The following is a 23,317-nucleotide window of genomic DNA, read 5'->3' as shown; positions in this document are numbered from 1 at the left end:
GGCTGCCGAGCAACCATGGGTTGGACAACTACCTATCACAAACACTCAATCTATCACCATATACTGACTTTTAGCACTATCCAATTTGTCCCTACTGCACTGCAATAATTGCAATCAATCCCCTTATCCAATTATGAAGTGACTTACTCATATGTTCCAAAGTGCAAACTTATTCCAATTTCAGTTCCAATGCGATTTCCTTTTTATTTCTGCATTTTTCTGTGAAAACCACACATAGATAATAATGCATATAGGGTAAAAGTGGATATTTTTGTGAGAGTAATCTTTGCACTCCGCCAGGTAAGATGGATTTGGTGTGTTTTTGATTCCGCCAAATCAGGACATCAACTACTGGAACATATGGCATGCAAAAATATTTGCGTGCTTTTATTTTTGCGCAAGTATCTTGTTGTGCGAAATGTGCGAAAGTATTTGAAATGAAATAAATAAAATAAATATGCAATTTGTATTGAACAAAAATAAGTTTCAAAATATTTGAACAAAAGTAATGAAATAAAAACTAGAGGGGCTGTCAAAGGCGGCAGACCCATGCCTTAGCGGCGCTACAGAGTAGGGGGTAAGCCTACCACCAGTATTCGGTCACCTACCGGAATTTGGTCACTTATCACTCACTGATCACCAGCCAGTGAGTTCTACCATCACAACACACGCAAATCACATCATTTCATATACTGGCACACTCATTCACAACAGGAAAGTCCTTTACAGTCCCCTCCAAAAATCCATCGAAAAACCCAAATTCCACCGTCAAAATTGCAGAATCATCAGACTTTTCCAAAGCGTGCGCAAATTAAACCCAGTTTTAAGAGTGCGGGTTGCCGAAAAAGTGCTAAAAATCGAGAAATACGCCATTTTCTTGCGGGATATTTTGCTTATCGCAAGCTGAGAGGTGTGATGGTATCCGCAAAAACGCAAAAGAAAAACAACATTTCCATACGTGCCGATGCAGTGATTCAATGTACAAGGGTTGAATGCAAGTGTCAACTGCACAAGTATTCGGTCACCAACGAGCGCCGCAACGTCCCCGATGCAATTTTGCGCCAGCAGGGTAGTGCGCGGCGCATTTTAAGCTGCCCTGAACACACATTGACTTTGAACGCGCCTATCGTGCAGTATGACTGGGACCGAGCAAAATTTTTCTGTGATCGAGGAATGTTCCTCCAAGGAAAAAAAGAATCAATATTAATATGAAAAATCACAAAATACGGGCCATTTTGTGATGACGGAAAGTGAACTTTCACAAAATTTTTACAAATTCAGAAGGATAAGTCCCTCAAATAAACGTGAATTTCAGAATTCTTATGAACATTTGAGCAGCGAAGTTCGTCGTCTGGGAGTTCTGTTTTCGTATGGTAGTGAAAACTCGCGAAGTAAGAAACGGGAAAATGTTTGGAGTGGTCACTTTACTACGGGGTCAAAACTACAAGGTCACACAGAATTTGCAGGGGTCAACCGATTATCACCAATATCTAATCGATTCTTTCCTGTCACTATCCAAACATTCCCATAACATTTGATGCAAATCTGTTCATCCGTTCTTTTGTTATCTTGTACACAAACAAACAAACAAGAAAACAAACAAACATACAGAACCCTTTACATACCTCCCCCTGCCGATTTTCATAGGCGTGGGTAAAAAAGGCAACGATACGATTAATTAAGGTTTCAGAGAGAGAAAAAATGCAGGAGTCTGCCACAGTAAGTTCATGGCAGCCTCAAAAACAAAGAACAAAAAGAGAGAGAAAATACGTACAAATGAGTTTAGCACTGCTGTAGGTACCAGCTTTCAAGGGAATAACAAGAGGGATTGAATACATTGTAACTTAATCTTATCATCTTCCATCTTGGCTGCTGGAGAACAAAATTAGCTCTCATGCTCTTACTTGATTAAAAAAATATATATATTCCCTCCCTTACCTGGAACAATATCATCACATTCTGGAGTAGCAAATATAGGAAGTGAAATTCTTCCATTCAAAAACAGAAGTAGTATGCCATTCTTCACAGCAAAGTGGTGGTGGTCACAGCAGAAATGTTTCTCTGTTCATATACACCAATTCTTTCTTCTCCTTCTCTTTCTCTTTGTTGAAAATGCCTGGCTGTTTGAAGATTAAAGCTCTAGTATTCACCATAGTCTATTCATTCGAGGGCCAGCAATTCACAACCTAGATAGCACAATATTCTTGAGAATGACTGGTGAATGCACATCTTTCATTTTTCTTCTGAAGGAATATTTTGCTAAATTATGCTCAGGTGCTGTTACAGTAATAGCATGATTCAGACATAAAAAAAAGTGGACAAGAGTCCATTCACGACAGCTGTGTTCCGATATTCCAGTTTAAAAAAAAGGAAAAAATGCTTGAGATGTCTATTCAAGTTGGCTGTTTTCGGAACAGGAGGTTGATTTAGCAAAACTCCCATCCCCCCCCCCCCACATCCGCTTTCCTCTGGTTGCCTTTGTGCATGTGCAAATACACACACAAACATAGTTTTATATGTATACATAATACATATCTCTATAGATCCTATACTTTACGGAGACAATATTGTTTATAATTACTTTATTAAGGAGACACACGACCCTATAGGGAGACAAATTGTGTCTCCTTAATATTTTCATATCCCATTCAATTGCATGCTTTATTGCTATACATCATGAAGAGTATTAGTGCAATATCAGATTAATGTCATTTTCAATTTTTTAACCCGCTTTTTTTTTTTCAGATATCAAATATCTCCAATTGATGAAGATGGATATCTGTTCTGCATTCAAACTTTGCATATAGTATGCATATATGAAGTGTATTTGTGTGCGTATAAATGTCTGTGATAATGTAATGGCATGTAGGTATGTATGTATGCATACAAATGCAGTTCATTTGACTTTGTGTGTATATAACTATCAATAAGTCGACATCTACTGAAGATCATAGCAACGTAAAGAAAAAAAAAAACACAGCTTTCCATCAACCATGACTGGTTGGTGTGGATGAATTGATAAACCATCCAAGCTTCTACAGTTGACTGCTGGCACCCACATTTGATTTTCTCTTTATTCAAAATACTCATTATCAAAATTCAAATTTCTTCCTTACTTCTTCCGAATTAGCAATGAAGCCAGTTCATGAGTATTGGCTAAGAATGGGAAAAATAGTCCCCACCCCAACTTTTATTTCCTTCAATTTTCTTTGTTATTGTTGTTGTTGCTGTTGTTTCTGTTGTTCCGTACTTTAAACACATTTACCATCTTCAACATAAAAGGAAAAATCATTAACATTTCATGCCAAATGGAGAACAAAGGTTTTGTTGAGGTCATTTTTTTTTTCAATAACACATGACACAAAACACAAACATGCAATGTATATATACTTGAGTAGTCTCCAACAGGTGCAACTAATTTCTAATCAGAAAACAGAATCTTGGAGAGCAGCAGATAAATTGTGACAAATTGAAAGGGAACCCTCTTGATACTACCCCACTTCATTCCCACAATCTGGTTCCTTCCTGGCTTACTGGCTTAAAGCCCATGGCAGATGAAAAAGAAATACAGCTTTATTGCTTCAAAATAGTTCTAAAATGTGAGTTATGGATAGAAACAACCAATGTAAAAATGCTAATCGGTATAATCAATGTTAAGTATTGCTAAATATACAAAATGTGAACAGTAGTTTTATTAAACTGTTTCTAGAATAACTGTCTACAGTTATAGTTTACTGGGAAAAAGTGATATCTCCTTATATTTGTGACTTTATTGCAAAATTTTTATATGGCAGGATGTTTTGTGATACAACTAAACTATACAATCAAATATAATAACTCAAACATTTCTTATCACTGCTCCCAAAGGTAAACAGAGGCTTTAACCATCATACTTTCTGTCCCTCATGCTGGAATCTACACGGCAGTGTGTGTGTCATTGTCACAAGGTACTGCCTGGAGGGAATGCCGTTGCCACGGAAACAAACACCAGTGATAGGACAAACCAAGTGGAGAATATGAATGCTGAAGGAAAGTGGAGTTGCGCCTTTTGTTTCGTCACGTTTCTCGTATAACTAGGCAACACTTGCAGCAATCAAGTAATAGCTTGCTTCCCCAGCTATTAGACCGGGCAAGGGCAGGATGATGCTCATTAAAAGCATTTAAGCCACGAGCAGGAGTTTTACTAAATTTTTTGTTACCATTTTGCAACTTGGCTGATTCTACTTAGGAGCTAACACTTCTGAGTAACAGAAGCACACTTTATAAGCGGGGGGGGGGGGGGGGGGGGGGGGGGTGGATGCAACATGACACTTAGGCTATAACCTGAAATCAATTGGGTCATTAAAAAAGGGCACATATCTCCCTCAAACTACCATCTTCCATCCTATTCACTGTCTCCCAAAATCTAATTAATCACATGACAAATACAGTGTGCTGCACACTTGGGCAGCTTGGAGACGCTTGAAGCACTCTAACAAAAGTAGAAAAGCACATGGAGAGCACCAGCCTCTGCCAAGCTAACAAGTCGTTTCCACCCATACACACACAAAATTTCCCAATATAATAGCCTTCTGTTGCGTCATCAGCTTCCCTGTGCAGCGCCTTGCCCGAGTAGAGCAAGCGCTCTGGTGCGCGTACATACGTATGTAAACCTCCCGTACACGCAGCTAGAGCTCCCAAGATCATTCACCTTATATGCCAAAAGATAAGGAAATCCTTCAAAAATCCATAAAAATTCCCAAATCATTACCAAAATTTAATCATCTGTTCCTTGTGTCATTATCGACTTTTCCTGCAAGTTTAATGCAAATCCGTTCTCAACTTTTTGAGTTATTGTGCCTACAGACAAACCAATGCCCGATGATCACTTAACCTTCTCCTTCCTTGGCAGAGGCAATATGGGACAACTAGTCTCATAGGATGATTTCATTGCATTAAATGCAGCTGGGGGAGATTTGATTGAGTATCAGTGAATGTTACTCTGAGGTCACACAGCCAGATACAAACAAATCTTTGTGGAGAGTGATGGAGCCTCCATGCTACAGCTGTCCTTCTCTGCTTTCTCATAGAATAATACTGTTTTCACTCATCATTCACCGTCATGGACAGGTTAACGATCGCAGAAGTTTGATGCACAATACATCTTTATATATAGCCTAGGACCTCCTTGATCCCAGGGAAGGTTACAAAAAGGGGAGAAAGTGGGCAACCGAGCAGATTCACCTATGAAATAGAAATAGGCATTTCTGACGGTGTGCACAAGGTAAATCTATGAGAATCGAAGGCAGTGCTATTTTTACCTCAGCCAAGGAAGAAGGTTATGTTTACATCAGGGATGGTTTGTTTGTTTCCAAAATAACTCAAGAAAAATAAAAGGCTTCCATCCATTTCCTCCTACAAATATTGAATAATCTGAATCTGATATGTATCTCTCATTTGTTGCTATGTCAGGAAAGATATGGGTGGGCTTTCTGCTTAGTCAGGAACAACCTTTATTGAATAGGTACTATATGAACTAGAGAAGCACTCTGAGAGCGCAGACCTCCGCCAAGCATGCAGCTAATTTCCACCACTGATCTTGTTCTTCCACAGAGACATCAGTGATTTCCACCCATACATACTTTATAGCATTTTGTGCTGAAAGTCGCCCGATTTCCCAATATAGAAGCCTTTGTTACCTCATAAACCCTCAGCTGCAGGGCGCGCCTCGCCCTAGCAGAAACTAGAGCACACGCTTTAGTGCGCGCATGCAAACCTCACATACGCGTAGCCTGAACTCCCAAGTTCATTGACCCTACCTGCCAAAATATCAAAAATCCTTCATAAATTCCCCAAAAATTCTCGGATCACTACCAAAAGTTAAAGGGGCATTCCAGACGATTTTCATGATTTCACATCATGTAGTACATAAATCAACAACTCCATGTATAGATTTGTGGAATTTATTGTGGTTTTTGAGCAGAGAAACAATACTTTGAAAAACCTTAAACAAATTACACTGAACAAGGATGATGACATAGGAGGTTCACATATTTCAGAAATGTAGCAGTGTAATTCCATTAAAATACCACTTGCTTGCGAGTTCACCTGTGTATAATCTATGCATGCCTTCTTCTTTTGTTCTGCTTCCTTGAGCCCCAACTCGTGCATTCTTATGGTGACTCTGCCATGTCATCATCCTTGTTCATGGCTATTTGTTCTAAATTTTGAAAATATTCTTACTCTTCATCCCAATTATCACAAATTCTGAAACTCTGTCCTCAGTATAACTAATTTATAGTTGTTCAATTGTAAAAATCTGAAAATCATCCGGAGGTCTCCTTTAATTGTTTGTTACTTGTGGCATTCTCAACCTTTCCTGCAAGTTTCATCCAAATCCGTTGACTACTTTTTGAGTTATTTTGCACATGGACAAACTAACTAACAAACGAACGAACAAACCAACGGTAACGAAAACATAACCTCCTCCCTTGGCGGAGGACAGAATATATCTGTCAGTGGCTAGTGGCTAGAGTGGCTACCTGTGTCTAGTGGTCACCTGCTATATACAGCTACTAAAAAAAAAAAAATTCCTAAAGAGAAAGCCAGTTCATAGAGACCCTGCCTTTAGTGGCCACCTGTCTATAGAGGCCATTATCTCCCTCCACATTAGACAGGTTTGACTGAAAAGTAAAATTTTTAGCTGAACGTCATCCATCTACGTCAGCTCATGCAGAGGGCTGACTCCAGTTTATGTTTCTAACAAAATATAATTTTCATATTCAACAATATGAGAGAAAAAAAAATCTACGCTTATGAAACTTGGGCCTGGATTCACATTTAAAGAATGACAGCTCGGTAGATCAAATCAAAATCAACCACAAATCATCCAACATCACTGCATGCTACTGCATACCTTCAACTGATCCTGCTCTCCGGCATACTCTATACTCTGGAAGATTTTCCATGTGCACCTTCTCCTCGCCTCGAGCCGCGCCCGGTAGCGCCGGTACCACTTCTGGATCAGGAGGGCAGCTTTGAGGCCTGGTCGGAAACAACATCAGCAAAAGAGCGTGAGAGAAAGGGAAAACGAAAGGAGAATGAGAGGAGGGCTTTATTTTCAAGGTTGTAAAAGTTAATACTACAGACCACGCTTAAATGAAGCATCTCTGAATGTTAGAGATGGAGCAGAATTTGGATGCCAGATGGAAGTGTTGATTTTCTTTCTTGAGAATTTTCTCTCACTGCAAGAAAATACGAAAGAAGTCTTTAAAAGAAGATTCATATCTAAGCAAAAATGCAAATATATAGTGGAAAAATACTAGAAAATCAATTGATGGTATGAGAATAAAATTTTCATAACTCATTCATCCTTAACAGATCTCATGTTTATGAATACTTTTCTCAATACTTTATCATTGTTTACATCATTCTCTCCTTGAAATTACGTACAGAATAGGGACATAGTTTCCTCGTGCATTGCTGTGATTTGTTGCATGTCAGGCAGTTACATGTATCTACAGCCCGTTCTTTAATGGATAGAGACTTGCTTTGACAACACGAGTATGCAGCATAATTCTAAATTCCCAAAGCATCAAGTGAAAGAAAAACATTCAAAATACTCCTTCGTATTATATCACACTTTTTTTCCACCCTGTGTTTAAGGAGCACAGTTATAATATCTACCTTGTCTTCACAATTCTTTCACTATAAAAACGTAGATGTAGTTCTGATCTGTAACAGCACAGCTGGTGAAAAATAGTACAAAAGCATCTTAGACTGGAAAGTATTGGAAATGTCCTCATAAAATCAGATAAAAGAAGGTGTAATCTATGAACTCCTAACCAAAGATTAAAGATAATTGGGTAAATTTCCAAAAATGACTGCAAGGGTGTGTTCAAGTGCTCAAAAGCAGTTCAAACCAAAGCGAACCATGCTGAACTGTGCCACATTTATTTTAGAGCGTCCGAGCACTGTGTGGAGAAAGCGTACCTCATGATTTATTTTTAGAGGGGTCACACATTTTGTAGCAAGAGAGTCATTCATCTGGTGTGCTCAAACTACAAAGAGATGTCCTGAACAAAGAGAATGAACTCTTTGCATTATGACGTATGAGTGTTTATGCACATTCTTCACATGCAAACTTTTGCACAGTTTTGGTACACTTTTGGAGCACATCATCAGACGGTCCACTTTTGGCTCACTTAGGTTCGGTACAGTACACTTTAGGATCATTAGAGAGCTCCTCTGGTGCGAGTCCGGTATGGTTTGCTTCGCTTTAAGAAAGCACTCAAATGCACCCAAAGGTCCCCCCACCCCTTTAAACCAGGCAATCATGCCCAATCATCCTTTCGTTATCTGCATGGCAGTTGCGAGAGATTCGGCAAACATTGCCCGGCAGAAATGGATTTCCAAAATGAAGAGCCACTCCACAATCCTGCCTACCCATTATCATGAGAGAACAAAAAAAGCTCATAATGTATCAGAAATGTCATTCACCCACTCACAGGCCTCCTCTACCACAACCCCGCCACACACACACCATTGTGGATAGGCCTGTAAATGATTTTCATCCTCTGTTGACTGTTTTAAGTGTCATGAACAACCTGTCTCTTCCTCAGGTCATGTGTTAATTATTACCATCAAATCACCTCTTCACAGGTTTAAATGCTCATCAGTAAGTGGCAATATATGAAATATTATCATCTCCCTCCAACATTATATCATTACCTCCCTCTAGCTAAAAGCCGTTGTCATGGAGATAAAAGGGACTTTTAGATTTCGCATCCAGGATGTGGACTTCAGCAGGATGACGTCATTTCATGATAATGTGCATGCTCCAGGTTTTCTGGCACTTCCACCCCCAGAATTGAGAACGCGTCCTAGAAGGATTTCACGTCCTCCCAGATTGAGGACGGGCAGCGTGCGCAGCTTGTATTTAGCACGACGATTATGACATCACCACGTAGTACTCACCGTCGACTGAAATCTAAAATGGTTTTACTCTGGCATCGACAGGAGTAGCCAGGAACGTTGGCTCGCACTTTCGGGCAGCCTGACCGCTGCCGTGTCCACACAATCTAAAAGTCCCGACTGTTATTCTTCAATGAGTACATTCAATGTACACCAATTTCCTCCAAGCAACAGGCTGGGTCTTTGACTGCTGATAATTGATTGTCCAATCAGTATTCCCCGCTAAGATTTATGAGTTCTTTTTTCATAACTTTTATAGTAAAACTCCACTCTGTGTTCCATTATGGACTTCAAATTCAAACTTTAACTAGAAATGTCGCTATGGTGACCGGTATGCCTCCGCCATAATGCATGATTCTCCTAATAGGTCTATAGTTCATGTGGATGATGTGTGATTACATTTTCACAAAACTGGCAAAATATTCAAAATGACATGTTTGTCACAAATGTGTTGTGTTGAATGTTCACCTTCCTTGACCTATGTTTAATTGGATGAATAGGAGAGCATGTATTTGGGGATTTAAGAACTTTAACTTGACTTTGACCCTTTCATAAGTTTATGCAATGAATAATTTTCAAGGCATGGAGAAAAAAGTGCAATTTCTGTATTGAACAGTAAATTGTTATCATTTTCATCTGGCCTTTGACCCTAAGATTTATAAGAGAATCACTGTCTGGCAAAACATACATAAGTTTCAAGATAACTTGAGCCACTTACGAGATATGGAGAAAGAAGTAAGGTCAGCACTTTCACTTGATCTTTGACCTTTTGACCTTTGACCTTCTTGGCAAAAAAAAAAAAAAAAAAAAAATCCCAGAGAATCTCTATTGGGTTGTACATACATATACCACATAAAAAAAAAAAAAAACCTACTGGCATTGCATACAAAAGGGAAATAGTAAAATTTTGAAGTATTGCCCTTGACCTTTGACCCCTGACCTTTGACCCCATGAACCTCAAATTCCCCAGATAACCACTGCCAGTCAGGACATGCATATATACTATGTTCCATGAAGATACCTTGAACAATTTCCAAGATACGGAAAAAAAGTGAAATTTTAACATTTTCACTTGACCTTTTTGCCTTTGACCTTTGACCTCATGACCCCAAACTTTCATAAGAGAATCTTAATTGGGTAATACATGTATACACTAAGTTTCAAGACAATATCTTCAGGCATTGCATAGATATGGGGGAAATAGTGAAATTCTAAACATTTGACCTTGACTTTTTTTTTACCTTTGACCTTGAGCATGTGCACCCAAAAGTTGATAGGCACAACTTCACCCCCTAATGCACATACATGCCAAGTTTCATTAGGATAACTCAAAAGGTTTTTTAGTTACGCTGTCCACAAAAATCATTACAGACGGACGGAAGGACGGACGGAAGGACGGACGGACAACCCGAAAACATACTGCCTCCGGCACCACTTCGTGGCAGAGGCATAACAAAGTAGCAAGAGTTCTATCAGAATTACGCAAAAAGTAAGAAATTCATGAAATTTAAAAGTTTCATTTTATGCCTTCATAAAAAATGTCATCAGCTATAACCTTATAAATAAATGCAAACTAGAAGAGCACTCACAGAGTGCAGACCTCCGCCAAGCAGCTCCTTTCCACCCATACGAGCATGCTGAAAATCACCCTTATTTCCCAATGATAAAGAAGCTTTTGTGCTTTGTCTCTAAGGCCCGAATTCACGAAGGTGGTACAAACAAAACCATGGTCTAAACCATGGACAAAAACCATGGAGCGCCAAGTGTCAAACGGAATATTTCGTTACGAAATTGGTCATTTCGTCGACAAAATGACTGTTTCGCTAAAGAAATTATCATTTCGTGGACGAAATGTTCACAAAATGTTGTCATTTCTTTACAAAATAATCATTTCATCGACGAAATGACTGATTTCGTAACGAAATATTCCATGCGACACTTGGCGCTCCATGGTTTTTGTCCATGGTTTAAACCATGGTTTCATTTGTACCACCTTCGTGAATTCGGGCCATAGAGTCTGCGTCATCAGCAGCTTTCTGCACACTGTGCCTCAAGTGCATGCTCAGTGTGCATATATGCACACCTAAAATATGAGCGGCTCAAACTCCCTCGTTTGTTGGCCCAAGTATCTGTCAATGATAACCCTTCACAAACAAGTCATAAAAAGTATCCTGGATCCAAACAGTTATCCAGATCCACTACCAAAATTTGATCAACTGTTCCTTGCGTCATTATCAAGTCTTTTTGTAAGTTTCATCCAAATTTGTTCACAGCTTTTTGCATTATTTTGCAAAGGAGACAGACAAACAGACAGACAAACAAACAAACCAATGCCGACAAAAACATAACCTCCTTGGCATAGGTAATTAAATCAGTTTATGATATGACTGCCTCACAATTTTCATGTGAAAGCTACACTTTCAAGTACGCTTTAAGACAGGAATTGAATACAGCATTAGAGGCACAGTCCTTGGGGTCTTTAGAATATTCTCACTATTACCTCCACCAAGGGAGGAGGTTATGTTTTTGTTACCGTTGGTTTGTGTGTTCGTTTGTCCGTGCGCAAAGTAACTTTAAAAGTAGTTAATGGATTTGGAGGAAACTTGAAGGAAGGGTTTAGAATGATACAAGTAACAGATGATTAAATTTTGGTAGTGATTTGAGAATTTTGGGGGATTTGATGAAGGATTTTTGGCATTTTGGCAAGTAGGGTCAATGAACATGGGAGTTCCGGCTGCGCATATTTGAGGTTTGCATGTGCACACTAAAGTGCGTGCTCTAGTTTCTGCTAGGGCGTGCCACGCAGCTGAGGGTTTATGACGCAACAAAGGCTTCTATATTGGGATTTTTTTCCCAGCATGTATACCTATGGGTGGAAATCACTGATCTCTATGGAAGTAAAGAGCCCAGAGAACTTTTCCCCATAACGCAGTGGTGAGGAAGAGAAAAAACTCTTTGGGAAAAGCAAGATCATCGGTGGAAAGTAGCTGCTTGGCGGAGGTCTGCACTCTCAGAGTGCTTTTCTAGTTCTACATGTCACAATATGAAATAATGTGACCAAAAGACTTCTTCTGACAAGGTTTAATTCAAGTGATTATTTCAATTGATAGCACACTCTTATGACCTAATGTGCACCATCACACATACATCTGCAATCAAATTGTTCTCCTTTTGTGTTTCACAGCACTCTTGAAGAACAAATGAAAAGTTTGATCGCAAAACCCACTAAGTATCATATTCATACCTGTTCAAGTGAGTCCGTCATCTGCTAGAGCAAAATAAGAGCTTTCCCACGATACCTCATTTGTTGCATAACGAGGAATGTTTTTGAAGGTTTGATAGAAAACCCCCATATTTATGTATTAGTTTATTTGTTTTTAAAAGGTATAATCACATACATTTCAATTTAATAAGAATGGAGTTAATTCCTTTTGCAATCAAACTTCATATTTTCCTCGCTTCCCAGTTGTCTCCTTCACACACATTACAGAACTTTTATGAAGCCCAGTGTACTCACTTCTCTCAGATTTACCCATCTCCTGGTGGGCCTGCATGGAGTTTCCGCACCCCATGACTGGTGGGTGGATCTCCTGGGGTGGCTGGTGGCAATCTACAGGTGTGATGGGACTGGGCCGGTAGATGGGGTAACTGTCTTGCCCGGATGTTCAGCTCACACCTGCTGTCATGCTTCAAGTGTTAATGATAGCATCTGTGCAGAGAGGTTGAGAATTGGAAAATGAAAAAAGATACATTATATTCATTAGCTCATTAGTTTTACAGTACTTGTTACTTGATCGGAAATGTCTCTTCATGGTAAAATACACCGTAGTCCAAAATGTCACGGCTAACGTTACCAGCTTTGATGTACGTTTTCATGGTCAATTCTCTGGAGCCTCTGCGGCATATTTCTATAAATGCCATACTGCATGAACTTCAAACTGGTAACATACCGTATGTGACATAATATGTTTTGCAGCATTTTCACAAATTTTCACAAAACATTGAATTCCAAAAATCAACCACACACTAAAACAATGCCTCCCATTACACAAAAAACTGATATATTGTCTCCAATGTGAGAAATCATTAAATTTGCATCTTTTGAAGGGATGATACATATTTTGAATTCTGTTACTGATGTTCCTGAGTGCATATCTAACCTCTCACCAAGCTGTCTTACAAGTCTTTTTACATTATTTGCAAAATGCTATGCCCTTCAAATAAATGGTTGTAAACAACAATGATAATGATAACAATAATAATAATAACAATAATGATAATAATATGGAATATCTACGCTGTATATAGCACTTAAGATGATAATGTTTCTAAAAAAGCGCAAACAACAAAACAACAAAAAACATATCAATCGACTACGAGCACAAATAATCCGCAATCATATTTCATCAGTTCTGTTCTTGCAATAAATAGGTTTTGAGTTTCATTTTGAAAACAACAGATCAGGCAAACTCTATTTCCTTGATTTCAAAGGGTACATTTTGATACAAAATGCCACAGTATACAAATAATGACTGCTATGAGGGGCACAGTTAAAATTATGGGCCCAAGGTGATGTGAAAACTGTAACTATGCCCGAAGCGAAGCTGAGGGCATGGTTATGGTTTTCACATCACCGAGGGCCTACATAATTTTAACTGTGCCCCGAATATCAAGCAGTCATTATTTGTTTTATATACCGAAAATATAGATTCCGAAATATAGATACCGAAAATATAGATTCTAGTCTCTTTTACAGCACTTGTAATCAATGCGTATCGACAGCGCGGCGGTCGTATCATTGGTGCGTACATTATACATGTATATGAGTGATCATCTATGTGTACAGTGTAGTGGTGTACGGGGTTGCGACTGTCTCCAAACGTACTTATCTACAGGGCACAGTGACCGCTAGTCTCTTTTACAGCACACTGATCAAATGCGCGGCGGTCGTATCATTGGCGCGTACATATATGTGTACGGGGTTGCGACTGTCTCCAAACCTATTTACAGGGCACAGTTGATTTACTGTGCCCCGGTGCCGGGCACAGTAAATCAAAAATGGGGCACAGCTATTTTCATGACACCGCTTTCAACCAATCAGATGAGAGGATTCCATATGAGGTATATAACAAATAATCAAGCTCTGTACATGCTGCAGGCCCCTTTCATGTTTTCAATATGAAATTGCTCAGTTACCTCCTTAGTCAACAAAATCACAACTGTTTTGCATTCCTTCCAAGTCTTTCCTGATCACAAATCTACCACGTTATGCTGAAAGATGGTTTCCCGCTCATGAATTCAACCACTGGCTAAACTGCCTTACAACTCCAGATTCACAAAATATTACGTCCACAAAATACATGGCACCTACAGTAGCAACTCTTTATCAAAACCACCAACACTCCATGTACTGCCCCTTTAATCCCATTTCCCTCCATATTTGGTTTGCACGATGACAACTGAATTTTCAAAGCCAAATTAAAGTAGCGATTAGAATCAAATCAAATTCCACAACACCGCTAGTATCCATACAAATTGTGAACCTAATTACTTTCTAAATCGCTATACAACGACAAGCAATAATGGTGAACTATTGCCCGGCTTTAAGGCCACTTCAGACAATCTATTCAGTCACTGAGCACTGCTCACGCCTAATTTTCACTCCAGCAAAGTATTATTAGATCCACATACTGCTCAATACAGACTGACACAAATATAGTCTCTACAGTACACACAATTTCATCTCACCACTGGAATGACAGCATTAAATTGGTTTTGTCACAATATCGCAACACTTTCTGCATTGAAGCAAAATCTGCAGACTAGAATGCACAGACTAACACCCACGTGTGAGCTATCCAGTCAAACACTGCTCCAGCACAATCTAATTTCCAAATGGATAGCATCAGGCACCTGACATGATGATCGCAGTTGCCATGCAACAGGTTGACAGATTGAACAATCTTAATGATGATGGCTAGGCGAGAGACACTGGTGTGCCGCACAAGGGCGGTGAACGTGATAGGAAGTCGAGACGGCAGGCGAAAAGGTGTTTAGTATCCATTCTTTTTACCTGCTACTCGACGCAATAATCCCACAAAGGTGGTACTCAATCATTTTTTTAACTCAATCATATTTTCTACTCCACTTTAGAAATCAATCAGATAGCAGTTTAACTATGCCTTCTGTTTACTTCTCTGTATTTCCCTACTTTGTTGTGGTAATTTTGATATTTTGTTTTACTTGCACGTAAAATTGTATGAATTTGTTGCAAGGCTTGTATATTGTATCATTGTTCCTAGACCCCTCTATCAACCAGAGACAGGCTGCTGACATTGCGGAGAAGGGCTATCCAAATATAGGCCTGTGTTGGTCGACTATCAGGTCAGTGTCAGACATGTCGGGTGGTAATCCACTAAGGCAAGATAGTCCGATGAGGATCACGTGCGACATGTCTGACACTGGCCTGATGGTCGACAAACACAAACAGGATTCATCAGTCTGCGATCCGATACACCTTGGTGAGCGGCTGGAAGCAACAAACTTTGCTTCCGACAGTGACCAGTGAGAAAAAGTCTCTGTGAAATGGGGGTATAAAGCAAGATTGTCTAATGAAGGAAAATAGTGCAGAGCTACAGCTTCACCATTGGACTGTATACAATCAAACACTCTATACTATCAGGTTAAAAGATAAGTATATGTAGATCTTGTATTGTGTGCATGTTGGAGACTAGTCACTTGGTTGGCTGACAATTTTTGGAGATGTCTAAAATATTTGCCTGCCAGCTACAATAGGTACAAATTAAATTTGTAAGAAAAAAGGCTGAGATTTTTCATATCCCTCCTAAGGTATCCTTCTCTGAAAAGGTTGCATGGCTTTCAAACCTTGATCTTAGTCAATTATTTCTGATGAAGCTCTCAGCACAAGAAATCTCAGAAAACAAAGGATTGCCATGTACTGTACATGCGGAAATTTTTGTCATTTGCGCTACTTTTTGCTAACACCAATTCTAAGACCCACAAAAATATCTTTGCAATCTTCTCTGCACATCTTGAATGGGTTGACAATTGTGCAGTGTGAATTTGTGAATCCGTAAACATGTTTTGAGCCGCTCATCACAAAATATTAATTGCACAAAAATATCAACCTTCACAGTTTCAACAATATTACCTGTAACTAGGCCATTAATATGCAATTTCCTTGCTCTATGCATGATGCCATGCAAGTAACCCAAGTAAAAGCACTGTCAGTACCAGCATTTCTGATGTCACTATGATATGGTGATGGCATGCGCTATTTAATATTCTCACTTGACCATTTACTAATCTTGTTCTCACAGGAACAGAGTAATTTCATTCATAAAGATACCCATATTTCCAATCCTTTAAAAGCTAGCTTCAAATTTTCAAGGTTAAAAATCAAGCTGAACAGTCATTTACTGACATAATGCACTGTGTGCACCAGCACTACACTTTGGCATAAAGGCATGACCCGACAACAGTTGCCAATTATATTATCTGCATTAGGCAGTCGAAGTAATTGATAAAATCCCCTGAAATCCATTTTGATGTTGGTCTCTCAAAATCCTCAAAATGTATGATGTAATATCGTATTTTCCTTTCTTTATTTCATGAAATCACTATGGGAACATAAAAAAAAATATGGTTACCAGAATGACACAGATTTGATGCAACTTTGAAATTTAATGTAGTTATGCTGGTCAAACATGTTATATTACAAGATATTTTTGTACTATTTTAAAGAAATACAAAAATGCCACAAACTACAGTATCCAGACTGTAAAACCATTCTCAGACTTTTAGACATTCAAAGAGAATTTGTGATGCATACAACACACTTTTTCTTTTAATTGAACATATTATGTCAAAAAAATTTAGTGAAGATTTGTGTATAGGTCACACAGAGACTTGTTACTTACATACAACATATTTGTACCATGACATCATAATCTCATGTTATTGGCATGTATGGTTGCTACTCATATCTTCATTTTGTTGTTGTTGTGAAAACATGTAAATTTGACAATTTCACAACTTTTTCATCTTAGTTATGATGAAACTTCTACCAACATATTAAACTGAGTTTTCTCTATCTCCTGTCTCCAACTTACTGCATATGGTCAAACGACATTTTACATTTTGCCATTACAGTTGCACTACCTTTTTCTACCCAGACTAAACACAATGCAATAACTGAGCAAATCAAAATTGTGACCATCTGGTCCATTATATGTGGGGTTTTCCCCGAATTATGGCATCCTCATTGGAATTGGACATGGGAGCGCAAGCTTGCTATAAATATATGTGATTAGCCCCTCTGACCGTGGGAGGATGCTGTGAAGAGAAGCATCCATCCAATTTTAATATCAATTGCATGGTACTGCACGTACAGTTGTACATTTGTAGTACAGTGCTCACCCAATAATCGGAAATCCCTTTAACAGGAACCACACTTACCTGCTTTATCAGGTCTTATTTTGGCTGAAACACTTCCATTCAACATCATTAATGTATGAAAATGATAAGTAAATCCTTAGAAATAGTCATTGGTGTTTCATTCGCAACTGTACATACTGTGACGGAGAACCGTGATGTGCCTTGGTGAAACCAGGGTGGGATGGAATAAAAGTGTCCATTCGGGACATGAGAGTTGGAGTTGGCAAACATGGCGTGAACAGTAGCAGTCATTCGGTGCTGATCCAAGAATGTTTTGTCGGTGTATGACAGATGTTATGTCGGTGCTGACGGGTGTTTTGTTGGTGCATGACATGTGGGGAACATGTCCGGGAAATGAACACATTAACAAGCTGTCTTTTGGTAGTATTTCGGTGTTTTGTACATCGTTGTAATGATTGATGCCCGTTGGAGGTACAGTATGTGTAGTGTTCGCACTCATGTGAGATGTGTACACAGGGTAGCGAACGTAACAGTGTCGTTCGTTCGTAGCGGTATTGTATACTGCGTGACATTGCACGGTATGTGTAATGGGGCTGCGTTAGCAGTGGTTGTGAATGGAAGTGCGATTTGCGAAGCGATGCGATGAGTATGTTTTGCGCACTTGTACTGGTCTTCTCGCTAGCTGAATACCAGGGTTGCAGCATTGATTGCTGGAAAGGAAGGGTACGTATTACCGTTTCCGTTATGTCATTCTATCAGATTAGTGTGTCACTTTCTGGTTATTTGGATTAGCATCGTTAGATGTGGCTTTACGAGGAAGTTGGCCTCGAGATATACGAGTGTTTGTCAGGTCTGAATTGCTTAGACTATTCTCGTAGTTCGGTACGCAGTGGAGTGTGCTGTAGGCAGTTGCGTTAGCGACGTAGTCTTGAAATCTAGTCGGAAAGCTAGATGTGAATAATCATGGCAGCCAAGTTCGATGCTGCAGAGTTTGTGAAAGACGTCACTCTTGGTAGATTGAGAGGGTTAGTGAAAGCCCAATTGATTGAGGTTGCAACTCATGTAGATGCTGATATCAGAGAGTGTAGTCGAAAGAAAGAAATCTTTGCAGTTCTGGTGGAGAAGCTTGAACTGGGTGGTGTAGAAAATGAAAACACAGACCAGAGTGAGAGTACAGATGAGATTGAGAGTGCAGGTAGAAAAACTGCTCAAAGTGCTACTACTATTACTAGACCTAGTGAGATGAGGGTAGATTCCACACAACTAGAACTGGCTAGATTGGAGTTAGAAAAAGAAAAAATAAAGGCAGAAAATCTGAGACTCGAACAAGAGTTAATGCAACGTCAAATTGAGTTGACCCAGGCCCAGGCCAGTAGCATCCCAGGGGATAGGCCTAATGTTACTATAATGTCGAGACCAAAGACGCCCGACATTGCAAAAATGGCGAACACAGTCCCCCGCTTTGATGAAGAGGATGTAGACTCTTTCTTTTTCTCCTTTGAGAGAATAGCCAGGAATTTGGAGTGGGAGAAGAAATATTGGTCTATGATAGTACAACAAAAGCTCACAGGCAAGGCACATTCAGTAGTGTCGGCTCTCTCGGATGGAGAGGCAAATGACTATGACACAGTTAAGGAAGCAGTCCTTCTTGCCTATCAGTTAGTCCCAGAAGCCTACAGGCAAAAGTTTCGAGGATATAGGAGAGGTTCGAGACAGACCTACGTAGAGTTTCAGAGAGAAAAAGAAATTATGTTTGATCGATGGGTTCGATCAATGAAAGTAGATCTCACTTATGAAAATTTGAGAGAGATAGTGTTGATGGAGGAGTTCAAGAAATCGACACCTCCAGATCTGAGAACATATTTGGAAGATCGAAGAGTACATGATGTAAAGAGTGCAGCAGTCACAGCTGACCAGTATGAGTTGACACATAAAGTGAAAACAAAAAGTCCTGAGGGAAAAAGGAAATTTGATCAGTTGAGAAATCCTGACACTCAAAAGTGGCACAGTAGTGAACGCAGGGATAAAGTAAAGACTGAATCACAGAAAGAGCGACCAAAATCGCCACGGCCTCAATATAAAGAAGTGAGATGCTTTTTCTGTGGGAAAACAGGTCACATTAAGTCTGAATGTAGGCGATTGCTAGAACAAAATGAAGCAAAAGAAAAACAAAAGCAAAGAGCAACACATGGTTTAGTCCATGCAGACACACATACACAGAACAGTTCAGATGCTGAAACAAAAGAGAAACCGAACCAAGCAGCCACCAATGGTTTTGTTAAGTCAAGTGTAAGTGATGAACAGCGTCATCCAAATGTGAAAAGCAGTGTTTCAAAAATGACAGATACATGTTCAAGTAATCGCGTGAGTGAGTGTCCTTCCGGTTGTTTCTGAAGTCCCAGTGTACGAGCAGGAAACTGAAAAACTCGTCGATGAATTCCCAGAAGTATTTCCAACATGTGCTATCACAAGGTTTCGAGCAAGTGAAGCAGAGCGTGAGAGAAAGGAGTCTGAAAGTGAAATTTCTCTTGGTGACTCATTCTTTGGAAAGGTGACTAGTGAAGGTGAAAGAGAACAAAGTTGGGAGGAAGGTGTGTTCAGTCAGCCAGCTTTAATCAAAGCACAGATGGAAGATGAGGAATTGTTGAAGTTGAGAGAGAGTGCATTGACAGTAGATGAGGCGAAGGGAGTGCCAGAATGTTTCTATGTAAAGTCGGGTGTTTTGATGAGGAAATGGCGTCCTCCAGATCGTCCCGCTGATGAGGACTGGACGGTTGTCGACCAGATAGTTGTTCCTCCGCCGTATCGAAATGAAATTCTACGTCTTGCACATGAAATTCCAATGGCCGGACACATGGGTGTCAAGAAGACTTTGTGTAGAATTAGAACTCATTTCTTCTGGCCCAAGATGAGAAAGGATGTGTCTGAATTTTGTCGAACGTGTCATAAATGTCAAGTGGTAGGAAAACCACAACATGCCATTAGACCTGCGCCGTTGATTCGTATTCCGGCTTTTGAGGAGCTATTTAGCCGTGTGGTGGTAGAAGACGTAGGTGCAATTGTGAATGAGAGTGTCGTACACAGTGCTGAGAAAAGTGCAGAAGAGTTTGAACATGATGCTCCAGATTCTCAGAGTGTGAGTTTCAAGTCAGGAATGATTCCGCGAGTAGAGAACTCAAAGGCACTAGAAAATCCAAAGTTACTGCTCAATCATTTGTCTGAATCGGAGAGGCAAGATGTTGTCGACATCTTCCAGGAATTTCCGGAGGTTTGCAGTGATAAATTGGGCTGTGCGAAAGACACTGTTCATACGGTTGATGTTGGTGAAAATGCACCCATTAAGCAGCATCCATATCGGATTCATCCTGCTAAGAGAGAACAGGTGGATAGGGAGATAGATTTCATGCTTGCAAATGGAATCATAGAGCCTAGTAACTCAAACTGGAGTTCCCCAGTAGTGCTAGTCCCAAAGGCAGACGGAACGTCCAGGTTTTGTATCGATTACAGGAAGGTCAATACCATAACCAAGACTGATTCGTTTCCGCTTCCTTTGATTGAGGAATGTATTGATCGGGTAGGAAGTGCCGAGTATGTCAGCAAATTGGATTTGATGAAAGGGTATTGGCAGGTGCCATTAGACAAGGATGCAAGAGAGATCTCGGCGTTTGTCACGCCCTCCGGGTTATACCAGTGTCGTGTCATGCCCTTCGGGATGAAAAATTCCCCCGCAACTTTTCAACGGATGATGAATCGAGTTATTGCTGGTCATGATAACTGTGTTGTCTATATAGACGATGTGTTGGTTTTCAGCAATACGTGGGAGGAGCATGTTGCTCATCTTCGAGAGCTGTTCCAGAGGTTGTCACATGCAGGACTCGTGGTGAATCTGGCCAAATGCGAGTTCGGGAAAGCTTGTGTGACTTACCTGGGTCACAAGGTAGGCCGAGGTAGCGTCGCACCACGAGATGCTAAGGTCCGAGCCATCGTGGACTTCCCAGTGCCGTCATCGAAACGGGAGCTTCAGCGCTTCTTGGGAATGTGCGGATTCTACCGGAGATTCGTCCCCAACTTCAGTCACCTGGTGGTGCCCTTGACGGACCTGTTGAAAAAGGGTACAACGTTCCAGTGGTCGGCGAGCTGCCAGGATGCGTTCCAGAAGCTGAAGGCCGTCCTCATGAACGATCCCGTGCTTATCGCACCAAACTTCGAGAGGAGCTTCCAGCTAGCTACGGATGCTAGTGACCGAGGAGTAGGAGCCGTGCTACTTCAGGATGACGACAACGGACACAGCAAACCCGTGTGTTTCTTCTCCAAAAAACTGAATCGCCATCAGCAAAAGTATTCAACTGTGGAGAAGGAATGCCTCAGTGTCGTTTTAGCCGTGCAACATTTCGAAGCGTATTTGGACGGTGGAAGAGACATCGTGGTGTACACTGACCATAACCCATTGACATTCTTAGAACGCTTCAAGCACAAAAATCAGCGTCTCTTCCGTTGGAGTTTGATTCTCCAACCGTACCCACTGAGAATTGTGCACATAGCAGGAAAAGACAACAAATTAGCAGACGCTTTGTCGCGAGTTTGAAACTGTGCGCGCGCTGATAATGTTGCCGAACGATAATTATATCAAATCTACAGTGAAACCTACATCAAGCTGAACATTCAAACAGGACTCAAAACAGACAAGAAACGGATGGTGATTTTGTTTTGTTTTGTATTGCATGACAACTATACATGTGTTTATGTATTTTCGTTCAGTTTTCTTCCTTTCCCAAGGATCTGTGAAGGAAGAAATTGTATTTATGTTAAACATGTTTGTTTCAAACGAAAACAGTATGTGAGTGATGCTAGGAAGTATGAGAAAGTACTAGTACACAATATTCTGTCTTTATAAGAAGACATCGCTTGAAAAATTTAATGATGTGTTACACGCCAAGCATTGTATGATACAGTTGTATTTTGAAAACCCAACATTACAGGAAGCGCCAGGATACAATATATGTGGTGTGTAAGATTACAGTGAAAGTTGTGCTTCAGTTGCACACTTCTACATGTATTGTGATTTCATTCAATGTACCCCAAAGAGTCAAAGGATTCAGATTTGTTATGTATACCGATACGTTACAGAGTTAATGCTAGCAAATGCAAAAAGAGTATAGCAAAACACAACCGGCCAGTCACAGGAAAACTGTTGATCAAATTTTGAGTTTTATGTCAACCGATCTGTGTTAAAACAAAAGAATTTGTGTTGTTTTGTATAAATGAAAAAGTGTTGAGTGACAGTGAGGCATAAAGAAGCCTTGATGTTATAATGTCACTTTTGTAAATTAATAACCTGTATAATATGTATTTCGTTACAGAGTGACAGCGTCACAATTGTGTGTCGAGTATGATCTCGATATATTCCAGAGTTTGCACATATATTACAACATCTTATCGTGTGACAGTACATATGTTTGAAGGGACAAAAAGAAATGTCCGATGGTTAAAATTTTGTTGTTGTTTTGGCTAACGTATGACGCAGAGTTGACATAAGTGTAAGATGTATTAGCAAGTACATTGAGTAGATGTACACATGTGTTGACGTGTTTAAATACGATTTTGTTATAATCAAGAAATGCGTGCTGTTACCACATTCAGTGAAACTCCAATGAAAGTTTGTGTTGGAGAAACAAACATATCTTTGCAACAGTCAGCACAATTTCATGAAGAAAGTGTATTTTTGGATTTCACATTTAAAGATGAAGTGTATGTGTTACCAAAAACAAAATACTATTCATGCCTGAAGTTATGTAAGTTTATTGGTCAAGTATGTGAGGATATAATTACAGTCGAGACTACCAGAAAGCACAGTCTCAGTCAAAATATTGATACTACTGGAGAAATGATTGATTACATTTGGTGTAATCTTTCCAGATTATGTGCACTCGTATATGTGCACCCGTTG

At 39.8% G+C, this 23,317-nt stretch overlaps 2 protein-coding genes across 2 annotated transcripts in view; one reads left to right on the top strand and one right to left on the bottom strand.

Annotated features, from left to right (window-relative positions):
* LOC140234810 (serine/threonine-protein phosphatase with EF-hands 2-like) overlaps positions 1-12,580 on the bottom strand; it is a 45,875-nt gene extending 33,295 nt beyond the window's left edge. The window contains exons 1-2 of the mRNA XM_072314848.1: positions 12,470-12,580; positions 6,896-7,023 (exon numbers count right to left, since the gene is read on the bottom strand). Of these exons, the coding sequence (XP_072170949.1) occupies positions 6,896-7,023; positions 12,470-12,524 (183 nt within the window). The 5' untranslated portion in view covers positions 12,525-12,580. The remainder of the gene's footprint in view (positions 1-6,895; positions 7,024-12,469) is intronic.
* Positions 12,581-18,777: 6,197 nt separating this feature from the next.
* On the top strand, positions 18,778-19,925 carry LOC140235430 (uncharacterized). The gene is made up of 2 exons (XM_072315457.1): positions 18,778-19,305; positions 19,767-19,925. Exons 1-2 carry the CDS (start codon positions 18,778-18,780, stop codon positions 19,923-19,925), a joined length of 687 nt encoding a protein of 228 aa, XP_072171558.1.
* Positions 19,926-23,317: the final 3,392 nt, after the last annotated feature.

Source organism: Diadema setosum, chromosome 11, assembly GCF_964275005.1.
Source record: "Diadema setosum chromosome 11, eeDiaSeto1, whole genome shotgun sequence".
NCBI lineage: Eukaryota > Metazoa > Echinodermata > Echinoidea > Diadematoida > Diadematidae > Diadema > Diadema setosum.
The sequence above is the reverse complement of the archived record's forward strand: the minus strand, read 5'-3'. Positions and strand labels throughout refer to the sequence as shown.